This window comes from Mytilus edulis, chromosome 4 (genome assembly GCF_963676685.1).
Source record: "Mytilus edulis chromosome 4, xbMytEdul2.2, whole genome shotgun sequence".
Lineage (NCBI taxonomy): Eukaryota > Metazoa > Mollusca > Bivalvia > Mytilida > Mytilidae > Mytilus > Mytilus edulis.
Genome location: NC_092347.1, coordinates 31,853,898 through 31,875,356, shown reverse-complemented (window position 1 = coordinate 31,875,356; position 21,459 = coordinate 31,853,898). Strand labels below are relative to the sequence as shown.

General features: G+C 32.2%; 1 protein-coding gene across 1 annotated transcript; it reads left to right on the top strand.

Annotated features, from left to right (window-relative positions):
- The first annotated feature begins 1,289 nt into the window (after positions 1-1,289).
- Positions 1,290-7,746, top strand: LOC139519454 (uncharacterized). The gene is made up of 4 exons (XM_071311559.1): positions 1,290-1,421; positions 2,126-2,187; positions 3,563-3,632; positions 4,461-7,746. Exons 1-4 carry the CDS (start codon positions 1,396-1,398, stop codon positions 7,249-7,251), a joined length of 2,949 nt encoding a protein of 982 aa, XP_071167660.1. The 5' UTR covers positions 1,290-1,395; the 3' UTR covers positions 7,252-7,746.
- The last annotated feature ends 13,713 nt before the right edge of the window (positions 7,747-21,459 follow it).

Below are 21,459 nucleotides of genomic sequence, written 5' to 3'. Positions count from 1 at the left end.
TCTGAATTATCTGTATTTGCAATATCCTTGTATTTCATGTGTAATCATCTTCAATTTGTTCGTTAATACACAGTAAATTGCTATTTCTGATGATGAAGAATTTGTATGCTCGGATGGAGAGTTGTCTCATTGGCACTCATACCACATCTTCTTAATATGTGATATATATACAATGGATAAGCGTTGATTCATTGAAAAAGAAACCATGAGCCGGTAAAACTCATTTCGAATGAAGTCCGAGTCCGATGTTAAAATATGTGACGGAAGTAACTTACGAAAATGACAATGACCAACATGAATTAACAAACTAGGATTACTAGCAGTTACTGACATGCCAGCTTTAGACCTGATTAAACTGACCGAAAGACTATGAATTCATGATATCATATGAAAATCAAGTGCCATCCTCCCTTTAGAGCTTAAGTATCATGCCAACATAAATTATACAAGAAGAACACAAATTTATATAAGCAATGACCGTATGATGTAAATATACTACTAAATGATATTTTAGCAAGAATGAAATATAAAAGACGCATTTTGTTAATAAAGAGATCAAATCATGTATATAATTTTTAAGCAACAAACGAACAAACGATCGAACGAACAAACGAACGAACGAACAAACCAACAAACGATCCAACGAACGAACAAACGAACGAACCAACCAACGAATCAACCAACGAACGAACGAACCAACGAAAGAAAAAACGAACCAACGAACGAAAGAACCAACGAACTAACGAAAGTTTTTAATCAAATCAAAGCACTGTAGACCTAAAATAAATCAAATCAAATCAAAACGGTTGTGTGAAATCAAAACAGTTGTGTGTCTTTATAAAATTTCGGAACCAATGAATTTTACAGTAATACCACGGCACCAATTAAGTTTTTGTGGAATTCGGGCTGCTCCTTTAGCATTCTTTGTAATGTTTTCAACTTTTTTTTGTAATATAATCGGCTTTCTTTATTATCATGGTATTATCTGTTATAATCGACTTCTGGTTTGCGAGCGTTCATTTTTTTTTTGGCGGATGAATTAGGAGACCCGGGTGATGAATTCCCCCTTTCCTAAATGTCTGAATCTGCGCCCGATTTTCGTATCTTCTGTATATTACTGATAGGTGAGTTGTTCGCAGATTGAAAGTACTAAATTTACAAAACTAACTTAAGACAGACGTAAAACCATAACATATGTGCGTTGCAATATAAAATATTGCATGTAGTGTAAAGGTCGCGGTAACGTAACGTCATAATAGAAGAAACGTTGCCAAAGTGACGGCACCTTCTATTCCTCACTACACAGTTTCATCTGTCGCAGTTAGCAGTGATTATAAAAGAAGAGAACACAATAATAAGTCATATTGAATTATTTCAATCAGAATACGAAAAATTATGGGAGAAAGAACGAAGAAGGATCGGTAAGCATATTTAACATTAATTTATGCTAATTTTGATAATCATTATGTACTTGTATTAAAGATATAGAACTGTACTTAAATGTTCGAAATGTTTTGTGTAAATTACTTTATTACCATTATAATTTGTATAAATAGAACCGTATGCAGCCTAACAAGGGCAATAGGATTAAAGTTATCTAATTTGCTAGAAAACGAATCAAATTATTGCAACATAAGGATGCCTCTCCAGTAAATAAAACAAAAACACAAAACAAACAAAAAAACAAAACCCAGCGTTTTAAACGTTGACCGCAACTAAATCAAAGTGACATTTGAAATTCAGAAACCACTACTACTGGATCTTAGTATAATGATGAGATTTTTTTTTAAAGATTTGAACGAAAAAAGAAAATACGGTGTAAATTGTCGGTTATTTTAAACTGTGGTCCTTCCTATATCAATTTGTTGACATCATTATAAAACGGAAATGTTATCAAAACATAATAATAAATATAATGGCTGATTAGCAATATAGTCCTGTAAAGAAATCTTGAACTATTGGTAAACGGAGTACTATATCTCCGTATTTGTCTACCAAAGTATACAGTCTTTGGCCCCAAATTAAAACATATACAAAACATCCTTCATTTATACGGGTGATTCCTTCTTTTTTTTTTGCTGAGAAAATTTGAAAACTTAAAACTTATTTTTTCTCTCTTTTGCAGTGATAAAGTCGAAAATATGGCACCTACAAAGCATACTGTGCACAAGAAGACGACAGAAAGTAGTAAGTTTAAGGAGCCACTTTGTCGCGTGTTATTCCCTCTTCGGTTTATTTTATCACCGGTCTATTTGTTTTAATTGCATACTGTAGGTTCGTTTGGAAAACAATTACGGGGAGCTTGATTAGAACGGAATTCCGATGCGTTTATAAATGAGTTTTGATTTCGGTGAAGTAGTTTAAATCTGACTATCCCAAAAACAAATTATACTATTAGTCATAACTTTTCGAAAGGACAAAAACTTTGAATAGTAATTGAATACTGAAATGCATGGGATAGAATTTGAACTACACGGATGTAAAGCCGCTTCGTCGATCATTCATTACCTTATTTTCAAGTCTATTTAAACGTTGACGAATAAAATCGATACCGAAATACAGCGGCAAGTATTACACTATAGAACAGCATGGTGTCATCCGCATTCCTATAACCTGCAGTGGCAGATCCAAAAAGGAAGGGGTCCAGGGTTGGAACCCCCTTTTATTTTACCACAAATGACATAAAAAAGGAGGGTTACAACCCCCTCCCCTCCCCCTCTTTTCGAACCACCACTGATATGCCTGTTTTATGTCTAGAACCTAGCTATAGGTAATGGTAATCTATAGTTCATGTGTTTGTCCTTTTGAAAAAGTGTTGATGACAGTTCTAAGTGCATCTCTTTTGTGAACACCTTTTCTTAACTCGGAGCTTGACATTGTACAGATATTTTTTAACCTGTACATTGACTTCTGTATGTCTTTTCTTTCTTCTTAGTTTTTGTTTTGGTGCTATTTCATCATTTCATTATTATATATTCCCAACTCATTTATTCAAATTGCAAAATCGAACAGAAATAGAATGAAATTCAAAACAGTGTGGCTGTGGCCATTGATTGACACATTAAATTCATCCATTGACTGGGACAATTTAGGTGAACGTTTGTATGTGACGACCACTGCTTACTATGTACTTTTTAAAGACACTTAAACTATGGGGTCACCAAAGGTTATCAACACCTTAATAAAGTAATTCGAAAAATTAATGAGAAATAACACGATGTTTTGATTTATATCAATTATATAAATCAAAACATAAAGGTTATTCCTGATTATTTTTTCGAATTATTTTATAATTAAAGGCGTTAAGAAACCTTTGGTAACCCCACAGTTTAAATGTCTATCGTAGGTACGTCGTGAACAGTGGTCGTTACAGACAAACGTTCACGTAAATTGTCCCAGTCAATAAATGAATTTAATGTGTCAATCAATGGCCACAGCCACACTGTTTTGAATTTCATTCTTAATTATAACAATGGATCAGACTGAATGCAAAATGTGGATTGTCTAACGTAGATCAACACACCACATCATTAACTAATACAAGGCTTTGTGTATTTTGTAGTCGGATCAAGAAGCCAGAAATTCAAGATAGAGTATGATACAGTGGAATACGTAGACAGGACAGGGAATGAGTAAGTCTAGTTTATCTTTAAACAAATATGGAATATGAGACAATATCAAATTTAATTATCTGTAAAAAATAAAAGTTCTAAAGGAACCATAAAGTACACCAATATGTACAGTATTGCCACATCCTTACAACAATGGTATATCTTCGACAAAAAAAACTCCCAAAACGGATATGAAATTTTAAACTAAATGAAAGTTTAAAAAACTTCTGATACACTAATACATACCTAGAGCACAGAGAGACGAAAATTCAGACTTGTAAACGAATAAAATGCCATCGAGAACATATAGATAAAATGTCTAATAACTTAATAGAAATAAAAGAAAATAAGGAATGCATGATGATAATGGTATTCTACATTGGAATTCGACTGGAAGTCATTGAGTTACACATGACAACATATAAGGTTATCCTCTAAAAATTATATATGGTTTTGCATTCGTATTTGTATTGTCATCACTTTAGAATCGTAAATTAGGAATGACCATACTTTCTGCTGCTGTCTGCTCTATGGTCGGGTTGTTGTCTCTTTGACACATTCCCCATTTCCATTATCAATTTTATTTATGTTTTAATTGGTTAGTAAATTTAGCCACTACTTGCTGATGTGATAAGAATTTAAAAAGAAGATATAGCATGATTGCCAATGAGACAACTTTCCACAAGAGACCAAAATAACACAGAAATTAACAACTATAATAGGTCACCCTGTTTTTTACAACTGATTTATGTGAAAAATAACGTTCTGTACGAGGATCTTAAGAGGCGCTATTTTATGTAGCGAATCGCTATACATTACAGTAAGAACAAAAATAAATAATTATTTCAGATTGCTTGCCAACTGGAAATGTGTAATACAAGAAAAAGAGGAAGCAATCCATGCAACCTCCAACAAGCTACAAAACATGAAACCAAGCAAACTTTCCGAGAATAGGCTGAGGCAAGAAATAGAGCAATACATCGATTTTAAAGAGGCTGACAGACATGTTATGAAGCGATGCATGCATAATCTACAAATTTCAACGAAAGATAAGCTTCGTTCCTTAAGGAAACAGAAACAGTTTTTTCTTGATACACAGAAAACCCTTGAAAATGTTTACAAAACAATTGAAAAGAGCAACCGCTCAAGAATTCCAAATCCTTTTCCAAAATTCATTCTTGACGTCAAACACGAACATTACCAACTGTTCAACGAGGAACTTCTGATTTCACCAAATGGTAGCTTAAACAAGTATAAAAGAAAAATGATCGAAGTCAACACTGTCATTATTGATGACACCACGTTATATATCGGGAGAACTGGTAGAACACACGTGATGACACCAATCCATGAAAATATACTTGAATCAGACAAGTGCATTACCGGCGAGTGTGTTGACTCTTGCTGTACAATCCGTAGGTCCGAATCAGAACTTAGTTTCCTTAATCATGAATTTGAAGTTGAGTATAATATGTTTGAACTATCTATGGAAAGCAAGGAAACTGAAAATTATTCTAAAACGGAGGAGGCACAAAGGAACGAGCTCCAAAAGCATGCTAAGAGATCGAAAATTCTTCTTTCAGTAAAACTGCCACAATTGCTAGGTAACGAGAAAATGAAATACAAGGAAAAGTCGCCCTCTACTCCAGTACAACTACCAGTACTGCTACCAAACAAGAAGATTAAACACGTGGAAGAGTCATACTCAGAGACTCTAAAACGCCAACCATTGTTACCTAACAAGAAGTTAATATACGCGAAAGAACTATCCGACACTGTTAAACTACCACCAGTGTTACCTGACAAAGAGCAAACATGCATGCAAGACCACCCGTTCACTAATCGCCCCGGTACTCCAAAACTGCTTCCACCCGTACAGCACTTGCCACAAAACTTCAAAAAGACTTTAATTGTAAACAAGAGCAGAGATGAAAATAAAGATAAAAGTAAAGTTATGTCAACAGAATCAATGTCTAAACCAGCACCACAGCAACGAGGTGAGACAACAACTTCCAGTGAAATTTTAGATATGAGCCTAGAATTAGGTTCTCAAAGGCCAAAATGGAAAAGTCAGTATAGAACTTTTAGAATGCAACAGACATCTCGTAAATATTACTACGTCAGTAATAGAAAGTACCGATTTTCCAGGCTGCATATTTCATCTGGTAAAAAATGCTATATCCCTAAAAGCAAAAGTGACAAAGTAAGCAAAACTGTTTATGAAAGATACTGCACCAAACGAACACAAAACAGGGATGAAGGAAAGCAAACAGACAGAGAAAAACCAAACAGATACCCAGAACCAAATAAAATTTATGCATTGCCACAAAATATGAAAGATACATATATTAAAAATAAGATCAGGAATGAAAAGAAAGAGAAAAGTAAAGTTATTCCAACGCAATCAACGTCTATATCGGCTCCACAGAAAACTGCTGAGAAAACAGCAAATGGTGGTACTTTAAATATGAACTTAGAATTAGCTTTAAAAACGGTAAAATGGAAGAATAAGTTTTCAACTTTGAGGCTGCAAAAGACATCTTGTAAAGATCGCTACATCTCTGAGAGAAAGTATCGATTTTCCAGGCTTCATAGGGCATCTAGTAAATATTGCTATATACCTAAAAGCAAAAGTGAAAAAGTAAGCAAAATCGTTACTGAAAAATATTGTACCAGAGGAACACAAAAAGGGAATGTCAGAAAGCAAACAGAGAAAGAAAAACCGGACAATTACCCAGCACCTGATCAAATTCATACTTGGTCACTAAATTTGAAAAAGATGTTAATTGTAAAAAAGATGAGTAATGAAAAGAAAGATAAAAGTGAAGTTGTGAAATCAATGCCTTTATCAGCACCAGAGCAGACTGATGAAACAACAGCTTCACATAAAATGTCTACATCAAACCATCAGCAGGCCAATGAGACAAAAACTTCCAATAAAATGTCAAAACCAGCACAAGATCAGACTGTTGAGACAGCAGCCTTCAATAAAATGTCAAAACCAGAACCAGAGCAGATTTTTGAGAATATCAGAGAGCAGACAGAAAGAGAAAAATCGGTCAGCAACATAGAACAAGACCAATATCATAATATGATGGATATTGCAGTGCATGATAAATATCCAACTGAAGACATCTTTCACAAACTGGATGATAACGAACTGATAGGGTTTCATCAGGTCCAAGAAAAAGACCTGTTTCCTGTCATCGAAAATATGAGTGACAGCAAAGTGATAGGAGTATTCAAGAAACTGCATGATAAGGATATTGCAGTCATTCAAAGCATAAGTGATACCGTAAATGACACTCAAAGCTCGAGCTCAGGTAGTACAATAGTTGATTTTCAAGGTGCAGGAGAAAAGGGTGGTAGATTGAAATCAGCAATGAAAACATTTGTGACAAAACTTATTCCAGATTGCATAAGGAACGATAACCAAAGTCAACCAACAGAAACTCTGTCTTCAAATTTGCAAATTATAAAAGTACTCTCTGGAACGAATATCAAGACACAAAATATTCCTATGTTACCCGCACAATTTAATCCTATGCCACCAAATACACCAAAACCAAAAACATCAAACGCCAGACGTAAACGATATCGCAGAAAAATGGATGAAAATAACAATCCTACAGACTCCTAAAAAGCAACAACATTCTGATTTTTGATAAAAATACGATTCATATTTTCAAAAGAAGATCTTTGGTGCATACCTCCAGATATAATTGATGTAGCAGGAAAAATGTTGAAGATAATTTAAAAAAAATTTAATTGTGTGACACATGCATGTTTCATATTTTCAAAAGACGATCTTTGGTGCATGCATGTTATTTTCAAAACAGTTTGATATACTCAGGTGAATCTTTTGTGTAATTGTGACTTGGCTTGCGCTGTACATGTATAATGTACCTAGTCAGTTTTAGCAGGAATGGCAAAAGAGGGCAGTAACACAGTACAAGGACCAAATTGCAGTGGCCAAAATTTATATAATTTAATATCCAGTATGAAACAGCAGATTGAAAGTATCTATATATATATGATATCAATAGCAACAATAGAAAGACAATCATATTGCATACTATTATAATTTTTATGTACATACTATTTTTGTATATAGAATAAAAAAAGATATATTTTGCCAATGTGTCAAATTTCATTGCACTACTTAGATAGTTTTATAATATTTTATAAAAACCTAACATTAGGAAAAATAATGAAAGCATGAAGAAGCTTGTGAGCCAATACCATTAAAACTTACAATTGTACTTTATTTGGCTTTTTATAATTTTTTTGGATTCGAGCGTCACTGATGAGTCTTTTGTAGACGAAACGCGCGTCTGGCGTATACATATAAAATAAAGTCCTGGTATCTATGATGAGTTTATCTATACAGGTCTAGATTGATTGATTAGTGTTTAATGCTCCTATCGGCAGTTTTGTGCTATTTCGTAACAGTCAGTTTTTATTGGTGGAAGAAAGACAGAGAGCCTAAAGAGAACCATATACCATTGGTAAAAAACACATACAATCCCAAGTCATTTAAGATTGGAGTCGCACGGAAGCCGGTTATAGTGTCAGGGTGGAGTTTTATTTTTAAGTCGTTATAACGATTAAGCTAAGTTGTTATAACGACTTAGCTTTGTTATAAGCATATTTATCTTTTTTCATATGAAAATATATCAATTATAAACAAAGGGATACATACTTCTCGGGGTAATGAACTTCAGGTTGTATGAATATTCTTCTTTCATCAGAATACAAGGGTTGCATGACTGGAGTATATAAATACAATCACCTTCAAGAGGCGGATTACGGGGGCTATGAAGACGGGATTCGAGCTTCCCTTGAGGGGCTTCATATGTGGTTAATGCACAAACTTTCCATGTTGTACCCTTACTAAGGGACCTCCTCTTTCAAAATCCTGAGTTTGCACGTGTCTGCCTATCCGTTTTGCCTATGTTGGGGTTTGTAAACATATGTCATAAATATTAATCTGATTCCTCGTACTTGGAGCGGACATTATATTTTTTTTATGAAAAGAAAACTATCTGTTTTTGTCCTGAATTGGCATAAAATGTATTGCAATTCGACGTGGAGCAAGCAAAATAGTCAGTCAAACACACTGATTTGTACCACACCATCACATTCCAACTTCATCATGACCTGTGCTGGATGATTAGCTAGTATAGTTTGGTCCTCTTTAGTCAAAGTGCTCTTCTCGTGTGTTTTACTTATACGTCCGTGGCTTCAAAATATTTGGCTTTGAGCGTTCATGAAGGCAATCATAGAAAAGCGTTTCGGACACACAATTGGTAAAGTGTAGTCTTTATTCATTTCCAATAAATACAAATTTTTAACATACTAGTTCACAAGTTAACAATTTACATGAACGTAATGTTCTACCCGAGCACGTAGTTGCTTCGACTCCTTTTTTCAGTCGTTTACTCCTAATGCAAAATACAGCCTGCTTAGCGGAGAAGAAGACATGCTTATTTTTCTATTCTTCAAACTGAGAATTTCAATACATACATGTATATATCTATATTTCTTTCCATAAAGCAAATATAGCACAAATACCAGTTAAGGTAATGCGTTGAAATTTGGGCGAAATCTTTTCCCTATTAAAGTGCTGCGGAAGATCATGATGAACAGAAATTAACATCATTTTAAAAACGGAATTAACCGTTAAAGAAAGCAATCAAAGAGGGATAAATCTATATTTCAATGCAGATAGTTTTTGTGAACGAAAGCATGCGAGGTTAAGTAGGACTTGACAATAGTTTCAAGCAAGCGATAACACATGATTCAATAAATTTTAAACGGGGAACACATAATACGTATGGGGTACAATCATTTTACATTCTTGATAAGTTGGGCGACAGATTTTGAAAATGAATATTATGGCTTAGAAAAAAAATGCCCTGAGGTTTCTTTCCCCCCCCCCCTTTTCCATGATGTTCATAGTACAATGTACGAAGAAGTGAAAATTTGTAGTAATTCCAAAATATTAAAGCTGGTATATAGACAGGATCCAAAAGTACGATTTGAGAGTATCCACAGTTACTGACAGCTAGTTAAAAGCCAGAACAATTAATAATAAAAAAAATCATGCATCAGAAACTAAAATCAACTAAAACACATCCTAGGGATTTAGTATTTTAACGTCATGAACAGTCAAAGAAGACATGACTTGTCTTCTTTGACTGTTTGGCAGAAATTAGATGACATTGACCTCATTTTCATGGTTTATCGGTCAATTTTGAGTTTTCATGTACAAGTTTGTTTTTTGATAAATTATGTAATAAGTCACCTTATATAATCGATCGATCGATTGTTATGTGTACATGTCTGTATGGCAGGGTTCATCTGACCTTGACCTTATTTTCATGTTTCATTGATGTGTATACAGTTTCTATGGCTTGGTCTGTTCCTAGTATATTATAAGCAATTTGTCAACTGCATACAGTGTATGGAATGATTATAATGTGAACATGTATTTCTTGGTTGGTTTATCTGAACTAGACCTCATTTTCTTGGATCATGTTATTAAGTAAATGTGATACTTGTAGTAAAACTTTATATCTAGGACTATCAACATAAAATCAATGGTCAATAAAGCAAGTTAGATATTTCAGCGTGTACACTCTAGTTTTAACCTTAACTTATATTCACATTAAAGATTTATGTATGAATGGAAAATGTTTTCCAATTTATCAAATGTGCATCTTCATTGTAGCTGTTCGAATAGACGCGTTTTCGGGTTAAGTGTTCTTCAACGCACTTATTAATAATTAAAGTGTGCAATGTTTTATCTAATATTAATCATGCAACAAAACATATCAGAAAACAATGTAAATATGTTATTTATTACTTATATTCAATTTCACTATGTATGTTTTTTGTACATTAATTTTAAAAGATGTATGATGTTAAAAGTTATTTTGATCATGCAAGAACAAATTACTCAATCCAAATTCAGCTACTATTGTGACACGCGTTTTCCTAAAAAAATCTTTTCTTTTAAATTAGAGTTGTACAAATGTAGTTGTTATGCAATGGAGAGATTCGTAAATCTTCAACTGATCAGTCAATAGAAACATTATTATAGAATGGACTTTTATTTACATGTAATGAAAACTTGAGATGACAATGTCTGGCAAATTTGACCGATGCGGTGTTGGTTTTGAAAATAGAGTTCCATTTTCAAATCATATACACCAATTTGATTGAGAAAAATCACAGGAATCATTTCTGAAATTCATCAAATTAGATATTTCTCAATGTGTGTTAGAATATTATTTCATTTTGTAATCACATTTTAGATATATTTATGATTACGATTTATGATTATGAATTTAATGATATGGTAATTAGTGAAATTCGTGCGAAAAAAGAAAATGATATACATGTATGTTTTGCACATGGAGATAATAATTAATCAATTAGATGAAAAATGCATTTCAATAAACAACAACGTATAATATTTCAATACAAGTGAACACATCAATTAAATCCTCATGTATTAAAACGAAGATGCTGCAATGGTAACGTCCTCTCCACCGTTTCTATATTTGTCCGCTGACGACATTGGTAAATCGTCCGATTCTTTGTTTCTATGGCGACACTTATGTATTCCGAAAATAACAATGACAACAAACATTAGTCCTAACATAACACCGAATATAATAACTAGTTCTCTGTCGTACGACTTAGATTTACTCTTACTTCCATTTTGTGCTTCAGTAGTCCCTTTAGTAGGCATTGTCGGTTGAGGTGGCGTTACTGTGAGTGTCGACTTTTGTGTTGTTTTTGTTGTTTTGGACGTTGTTGTATTGGTACTTATAGTTGTGGTGATCACTGCCTCTGTGCTATTTGTTTTTTCTTCTGTAATGTTTCCTCCCAACATTGTACCATCTGTTGTTTGGGTATTATTTGACCGAGCGGTCGGAATTGGCCCTGGTGTTGGTGCTGGAGTTAGAGATTTTGTTGTAGCACTTGAATGACCCTATATTGAAATAAATGTTATCAGTAAACATAAACAAAATAAAGCATTGTTTCGTCATGTTTTATTTTTTTTTTAAATATTGTATATAATCATTTGATTAGGACAATTCTCCTTTTTGCGTATCATGTTTCCTTACACATAATTTCATCGAATCATACTAAATCTTAAGTAACAGTTGTCGAAAAATTGCATCAAAATGAACTGATCTTATTCAAATTTGACTTATTGATGTTGAAAGTGAATAAAAAATGTTGTTTACTGACCAGTAACAGATTCATGTCTACGTAACTGTAAAGGAATACATTTTATTATTATCTTTAAATAGTTAGACCATCTTTAGACATGCTTTTTTGTTATATCATTGCATTTACATTTTAGGATGCATCCTAACTTAAGACACCTTCTAAACATCACTTATGAGACACATTCGTAACCAGGAGCCAAGCTTTACTTTTCATTTGAAAGAATGAACAAATCATTTTTCGATATTCAAGTACACTTCAAAGGGCTCTTATTAGATGCATTCTAAATTTCATTTAAAAACAACACGAAATATCACTCAATTGTGTATACTTAGTAGTCTAGTACTTCGCTTTAACTGATTTAAACAATTAGAAGTTTTAAAAGATGATTACAAAACTGTCTTTTCATATTTGTAAAATTGAACATGTAGTACTTAGTCTATTATTGTATAACTTGAGATTTTATAAATGACACATGAAGTGACAAAACATGCATTAGTTCCGTAATTTACGATTCCAATTGGATCAAATGAGGTTAGGGTAAACCTAAATTTGTGGAACAGCAAATACACAATAGACTTCATATAGTCAACTTACGGGTATCTTCAAAAATCACCAAGTGTGGATATATTAATTTAGATAGATTGTTAATATGTAAATTTGTGGACATTCGAAAAGCAACGACAAAGACGGACAAAAGGTGATATGACGCGAGTGAATACCGAAACAATTGCTACATGCATGGAGGCTTACATGTTAAATTTAGAAAAGAAAAAATAAATAAATATCACAATTTATTTTTCAAAAACTTTCTATTTTCTGTTATCTTACAGTTGTTATAGTTTGTAGTTTGTATTTTCACAGCTAAATAGACAGTTTAAATATATAAGTATAGCTGCAGATGGATTAGTGGTGGGGTTTGAGTACTATTTTCATCTCTCGATTCTTTTTTATGCCCCGCCGTAGGCAACGGGGGCTTTAAGTGTTAGCTTTGGGCGTCCGTCCGTCCGTCTGTCTGTCCTTCTTTCCGTCCGTCCCCATTTCGTTTCCACAATCTAGCTTTATGTTGCTTCATGCAAATTTAATGAAACTCATACATAATGCTTAGATCCTCACCACGCAGACAGATTTAGGTTGTAAATCATTTTCCGTTCTAGAGTTAAGCCCCTTTTTAAATTTGAAATCGCAAAGCTTGAGTTTGGGCATTAGTGTTCTCAAACACATTATTCTTTTATTATTTTGCATGCTTCATACTTAACATAGCATTATATAAAGGTGTACATATGATAGATAAATTTTTATAATTTTTTTTTTTTTTTTTTTTTTTAACTTACAGTAGATTTTGTTTACCTACTAAACATACTGCCTGAACAGTTTCACTTTTTAATTACAACTATTTGGAAAAACACCTCAATTGTGCAGTTTACAGAATTTTGTTTTGATTTTTTCGAAAAAAATATATGTCTTGTTTATCGTAATTGGCTTAAGAGTCACCGATGATCATATGCAACTATTCCAGTCATAATTAGGTTCGATAACTCTGTATGTGACTGGTTTAATTATGGTTATGTAAAATGTACTGGTTACCCAAGTAATAATTTCAATATATATATATATAGATATTGCATCTTTGTTTCAACCCATCCGTGGTTTCCTTTCGTTGATATAAAATATTATCATAAAATGATTTCATAAACAATCGTATAATACTAATATATATATTAAGTCTTGTCAAAATTTACATCGTGATTAGGTCACGTTGCCATGTTTGTTTTGTTTGATCACGTTGATGACTTAATTAATATCTCCACAATCTGGCTTTATCCTTAATTATCATAGACAAGACAAGACAAGACAATATTTTATTTGAGTCTCACCTCTTCTAAAACATTTACATAATATTACAATTTAAATATTACAATATAAAACAAGAGCCACTCTAAAAAGAGTTATGAGAGACTATAAAAAAGGTATATACATTTACATATATATATTTACATACATAAAACATAAAACAAATTAAAAATGTTAAGAATAACATAAAACAGTTTAAAAGTAAACAAATTTTAAGAATATAATAAACATTTTCTTTTCAGTAAAATATCATAGCAGATTTTGGCAGTGTAAAAATAAACATTTTCATCACTAAATAAAAATACAAATTTATCATCATCTGACATACTATTAAAATCATGACAAAAAGAATTAGCATGACTAAACAACACAGCACGAAAATCTGCATATAGTGGACATTTCAAAATTACATGTTTCTCATCTTCTATGGTTTCATTACAACTAAAACATATTCGTTCATTAATAGTTAAGTTTTGATACCGGCCCGTTTCAATTTTTAGGGGCGCAACACCACAACGAAATTTTGCAAAAGCACTTCTATATTTCCCTGCAATAGTTTTACAAATGTAATTTTCTACCTTAAATTCTGTTTTAAATAATTTATAAGTACGAAGTTTGGCATATTCATTCGAAACCAACTTATTATGCCATTCAGTTTTATATAAATCAATAGCTAAGCATTCTATATCCTTAATTACATTTTTAGTTAACAATATATCACAGTTACAATATGGTTCAAGATTATACTCTTTAAACTTAGTCATCACTCTGAAGCACCAGTTTTTAATTGGCTTATTTCCATACTTATATGACCATATAAATACTCTTTTGTTCAATCTATCATTGTCCATTTTACAAAATCTGGACCATAATCTAAAAACAGCTGTCCATTGCTTTACATTGCATGGAATCCAGCCCATATCACCATACAGAGATAAGTTTGGTGTATACTTTCCTACACCCATAAAAAATCTCATCGCTCTGTTTTTAACAGCATTTATGCAAATGAATTCTCTTGTTCCCCATATTGAAGCACCATAATCGATCACTGACCATACAAGTGTGTCAAAAAGCTTTGTATAAGTAGAGTAACAAAAACCACCATTTGATTTACATTTTGCGATCAATAACCCAAGAGCTCTACTTGCCGACTTGGCAATAGCTTTTGCCATTAAATCATAATTTAAAAATTCTGTAAGATGTAAACCAAGGTAAGTATATTGTATTACAATTTCAATATTATCATTACCCAGCATAAATGTATAAATAGACCTTGGAAAAGAAGGTGGTCTAAAATGAATAATCTTAGATTTACTCAAATTAACACTAATATCATTTGTATGACACCACATATGTAAAACATTTAAGAGCATCTGTAAGTCTGATTCATTTTCAGCAAGTAAAACAATATCATCAGCATAGAGCAAAATACATATTTTCTCTTCCTCTATCGGAATACCAACATTTAAACTTTTAACCTCATTTACTAAATTATTAATAAAAATATTGAATAAAATGGGCGATAACACACACCCTTGTTTTAAACCACATTGAACATCAAACCATTGGGTTAAATTCCCATTAACTTTAACACATGACTGTACTTTATGATATAAAGATTTTAAAGCATTCAACATTTTACTACTAATTCCTATTGACTCAAGTTTACAAAATAATAAAAATCTGTTTACAGTATCATATGCTTTTTTGAAATCAATAAAAGCTGCAAAAGTTGACATTTTACACATTTTTCTTGTTTCAATAATAGTTGTAATTGTTGACAAATGATCAATAGTATTACGATTAGATCTAAAACCATTTTGTTCATCATGTATAAAATTTAGATCATCAAGCTTTACAGTTAATCTTGAATTCAGTACTCCGCAATACAGTTTATATGAAGTTGGCGCCAATGTTATTCCTCTGTAAGACATCGGGTCCCGAGGGTCGGAAGTCGAACTCTTCGGTATCGGGGTGATTATTCCTCTACTCCATAGCTCCGGTATCATTCCTGTATTATAACAAATGTTGAACACTTGAGTAAGGGCGTTTATAGCTGTCTGATTCTTATACATCTCCATCGGAATTTCATCACAACCAGGAGATTTTCCCGCTTTTGACAATTTTAAAATTTTGACAACTTCTTCATTGGTTATTTCACTATCAAGAATATCATCGGTTATTATGCAACTGTTAACATCTTTTTCGGTAGTTTCATATAAATTTCCAGAATTCAACATATTTGAAAAATCACATTTCCATTTATCTAAAACAATTTTCGGATCGGTACATATTGAATTATCTTCCATTTTCACTTCCATTGGAATACTTTGCCTGTTGTTTCCTACTCCAATTTTCCCGATTTTCCTCCAAAATTCTTTTGGGTTATCTTCTAAATTCTTTAATTCATCTTGCATACTATACCAGTATTGGCGTTTGGCACGTTGACACGCTTTATCGAAATGTTTCCTCTTTTGGACATAATTATGACGTAACGTACTTTTATTACAGGTTGCTTTAATCCATATTTTTTCTGCACTACAAACACAATTCCATAAAACGGTTAGTTCTTCATTCCACCATGGTTTTTTGCATCTACGGCGTTTGTTATTAAATCCATCCGTTATATATGTTTTACATGAAAGTTTACTTGACATCTCTGATTTTACCACTTTAACAAATTCACAATACATCTGGTCTAAATCGACTTGTGACTTATTTGAGTTTTCAAGGTCTAAAATACGAGTTACAATAACGTGTCATATTTAATTGCAATACAAACAGTTAAATCTTATTGAATTATTTGCATGTGTAAACTAAGTGTCGAACATCCTCTACGTTTGAAATTATTTGGTCGCCATTTTGTTATATGTAACTTCGAAATTTTATCAAAACAAATAGCATGTATCCACTTTCACAGAGGGAAATAGTGTTTAAATATATGCTGCATTAAGGTAAGACAATTATTGAAAAGACATGCATCTAACAATTTTACGATTTTCATCGTACAAATTTTCAAAAATATATATGTCCATGTCGCCCCACGCTATCAATGTTCTAAACTGCATGGTCGGTGCATGTAAATCTTTATTTTTAGGGTGAGAGACTGTTTCTAATAAATATATTGAAGAACATGTGAAAAAAGAAATTTCTTAAGTACAAAAAGACACACTTTGATAAATATTTGAAATATTACTTTTTGATTTATAACTAAATGAATACCGGCATGTCGTGTCGTTATGAACCTTCAACAGTGTCCGCCATTTTGAAAATATTGCTGAAGACTGCCAAAATATGAACTTTTCAAACAAATTTCGAAGCAAAAAGTTTAATACCTGAACTGATATTGTTTGCCATTTACTTTAAATAAATATGTTGTCGATCTTTTTAGAGGTTGGAAGGATATAAGTAACAATAAATTAATTGAGAAAATTGATTTTACAAAAAGGTCCCATTGCAATTTTGTCGAGTTTTAACGAAGATGTCAACGGAGGCTGTGTGGCTATGTCACCTCAATTTTCAAACTTATTTCGAAGCACGAAATCATATTTCTGAACTGAAACTTAAAACATATTTAATTGTAAAAATTTATAAACTGTAAAACGCGGGGTTGGAAGGAAAAATATACTTTATAACAAAAAAGTTATGACCGTTTTATCTATGTAAGTAAGTAAGTAATTTGTTTATTATAGTGACTTGTGAACATAAATATAATACAATTACAAAGTTTATAGTCAAAGTTACACCCGGCCCATTGGACCTATAAGTCACCTTTTTAAAATATCAGTAAGGTTAAACATAATCACGTTATACATGTATATATACACAATTTCTCAAATCATTTGAAATTAAAGTTCAAAAAGTTAGAATAAATATACACAAAAATTAAATGTTCATAGATTATATAGCACCTGACGTCGGATATGAAATGCACGAACGATATATTTTGCTAATTTTCTTGTGTGAAGAGACATTAAAATGTTCAGTTTTTGTTCATGATTCAGATCTAAGAAGAGTTCTGTAGTTAAAAGTTCACCAAAAATGTTATTTCGACAATTCAAATAAAGCGGACAATTAAAGATAAAGTGTAGTTCAGTTTCGGCTTCTTGAAGATTACAAAAAATACAAAGTCTTTCTTCAGGTTTTTCACTTGAATATCTGCCTGTTTCAACTCTTAATGGTAAAATTCCACATCTTAACTGTGCCAAGTACGACCGTTCAATTTTACTTAAATTTAATTCAATATAGTGTTCAGTTTCGAAAATAGTTTTGAATGTCTTATAGGTACGTAATTTTGAGACGCTTTCGATAGAATTACTCCAAATGTCTGAATAAAAACGAGAAATGTTAAGTTCCACCAATGACATATCAACCTGTAATTTCAGTTCGTAATAATGTCCTAATTCAAGCTTGTAGAAAATATCCTTTAAATCGCTACACCAATTATTTTCACATCGTTCATAATCAAAGTCGAATGCTATTCTTGTAATGCGGTTTCTGTCAAATCGAATTAGTCTATTCCAATATCTAACCATATTTTTCCAGTGTCTATATTGACTCGGGATCCAACCAATATCTCCGTGTATAGCAAGATTTGGTGCGTACCTATGAACTCCCAAATAGTACCGAATAGCTCGATTCTGAATGTTGTCTATTGATTGATATTTCCGATACCCCCATACACCAGACGAGTAATCAAGTATAGGAACAATGCAAGAATTAAACAATTTCTCATACGATTTATATCCAAAGTCTTTGAATCCGTGTATTTTACCAATTATGTGTCCAAGTCCTCGGCCAGCACTTTTAGCAAGTATTTCCGCATTTAATAAAAAACTGCCATTATAGCTAAATGTTACACCTAAGTACTTATACTGATTCACTATTTCTAAAGAATTTCTACCAACACTAAAATTATATTCTGTTCACTTTCATTGATAATCTATCGGCCATTAATGATATACAACAGAAGTGTAAAAGTCACGTGATGACGGAGATAGTTGGATATGTATCACCAGCCAAGTAGCCAGTGCTGCTGTTCTGGCATGAACATACAGATTTTGTACTTTCAAAATTTGTTGTTACAAAATTTTTAAAATAATTTCAAATTAGGGAAATATCTCCCTCGTGCAGAGCTCTGAATTCTTACCCACCTTTGACTACTAGTATATGTTTTATCTTTATCAATTTTTGAATAACATCTTTTTAATCAGCTTTGGGCTTTTAAATATTTAAGACTAGAGCATCACTGACAAGACATTTATTGTGAAATTCGCCTCTAGTGCAGAAATATTGGGACCGTATTCAGGTTATTTTACGGTAATGCAAAACGCTTTATATTAGAATCATTTTAATGTTATGATGGTAAACTATTTTGACTACTAGTATATTAGTAAATCGGATTAATTTGTTTTTAAATGAAACAAAAAGAATTAAATTTATTTTGGAAATGTTTCTTTGCTTGGTACATGTTGGTTTTATTTCTAAAAAGAATGTAGTTCAAGATGCTAAAAATAATGCCTATTTCGAAAGATTCTGCGAAATAATTATCTATTTTAATCAATTATAATTAATCATTGTACAGTAACTTACCTTTGACATATTCATTGACTGTGTTGTCTTTGATGGTATCGTTGTTGCTGTAGTATCAGTTGTAGTTAACTCAGGTGGTGTAGATGTTATAGGTGCTTTAGTTGACACCAGTGATGCATCTTTTGTTGATAATATAATTGTCGTTTGTACAGTTGTTTGTATTGGTGGTGTTGTTGGCAGTGAAGTTGTCGATTGTTTAGTAGCTGCCTTTAGTGTTGTCGGAAATGAAGTTGTCGATTGTTTTAATGTTGTTGTTGGCGTTGTTTTCGTTGTCGGCGTAGTTATTGTTGTCGGCATTGGTTTGGTTGTCGGCGTAGTTTTTGTTGTCGGCGTATTTTTTGTTGTCAGCGTAGTTTTTGTAGTTTTTGTTGTTAGCGTGGTTGTTGGCCTTGGTGTAGTTGTTGTCGGTGGTGTCGTGAATAACTTTGTTAGTGTTGTTGGATTTGCTGATAATTTTGCTGTGGTTTGTGTATCCGTCTTTGTTGTTGATGTTCTCCCAGTATTCTAAAAAAAGTATTGTATTAGGTGGAGTCTTAATATAAAAATCTTAGTCTTTCATTTCAGATGGTTTTTTTTTTTTTAAATAATTCTATTAGTGCCACATACAGAAAAGTATCTTCGTCGTCTTTATTTTTAACTTTTGTCAACACAGTACATTATCATTTTGTTTGAAACCCTAAAAATATACGATCAAGCACAACTGTTGTCTTGTAGCACATAGATGCAAACCTCTTGGGTGAATCATGTGGTTAAATGATTATGTTTAATGACAATTATTGAAACAACTCAATTTTAATCATACATTTTGTTTTATGTAGTACTTAAAAAACATTTCCAATGTTCTATATACTGATTAATTCGGGTTACAAAAGTAATGTCTATGTATTTCCCTTTGCAATCCTCAACGAGGTTTTGCTATGACAACTTATTTGATAATATATAGTAACGAAAAAATCATTAAATATTTTTTGTTACAATTTTTAATACAAAATTTAAGCAGTTCAGTTTGTGACATCAAATTTTACGACCTTTCTTTTTAACTAACAATGATATTATACCACGCGTAAATACAGCGTTCTAGGAAATGATTAAACTGAAACGCAACGCGTGTCGGTCGTGTAATAAAAAAAAACCGCTCCTTAATAGGACGAAACATACATGTATTATTATATTTAGAAAGAAAGAAAATAACATAGCATAATTTCCTAACACAATTACATGTCATTTAAAGATTAAAAACAAGAAAAATTGTTACATTGACTCGCTACACCTTAGAGATTGAGATAAAAAAAAAAAAAAAAAAAAAGTCAATTCAAGAAATTTTAATTAGGAGCAACAAAATGAAAAACATACTAAATTTCTTACACGATCTCCAATTATGAAGCAGTGCATAAAGGTCGGTTGTGCGGTGTGGGCCATTGTATTTTTGACATTGAATTATATTAATTTGGATTGAACATTTGATGTCATCTCCATGTTTGTATGCTACGTCATGGTTGCTGATTTCAAGACACAATGTGTTATAATTGACTTTTTCAAATTTGTAAGAAAATATAAACAAATACGATGACCACTTGAAGCAAAAATAAAACATGATGCCATTGTTAAAGTCGTTTAACAAAATGTGTTTTAGTCAACAGCAACTCGTTCGGGGTGGTTCAAACACTCCTTATAAATCTGGGGCCAGTTTCACGAAGCTGTCTTAGGACTAAGACATGTCTTAGGATGGTCTTACGACATACCTTAGTCCTAAGTGGGTTTCACAAAGCGGTCCCAAATTAGGACATCTCTTAAAGTTGGTCATAAAGTTAGGACAACGCGAGAGGTGTCTTATGATGGTCTTAGGATAGTTATAAGTTTATTTATATAAATTACACTCATTTTTTATATTAATTTTGAAAAAAAATATCTTATTATTATCTAATTTTCTATTCTCCTGTTCCTGCTTAAAACATATATACATTGACGGATTATCAGGATTTGTCAACAATGAAAATTCTATGTATTGATATAAAAATTGCACGATTTTATCTCTTTACCTTTTATAACCAATAAAGTCGAAATTGAATTCAACTCACTTGTACCATGGAAGTATTATATTGACATACTTCCATGCTTGTACCAAAACAATGTCATAATTTTATATTCTTTTTTCTTA

Coding starts and splice junctions, on each gene's coding strand:
- LOC139519454 (XM_071311559.1), top strand. CDS start 1,396: ATGGGAGAAAGAACGAAGAAGGATCG. Junction 1,422..2,125: donor GAAAGAACGAAGAAGGATCG/GTAAGCATATTT, acceptor TCTCTTTTGCAG/TGATAAAGTCGAAAATATGG. Junction 3,633..4,460: donor GTAGACAGGACAGGGAATGA/GTAAGTCTAGTT, acceptor TAATTATTTCAG/ATTGCTTGCCAACTGGAAAT.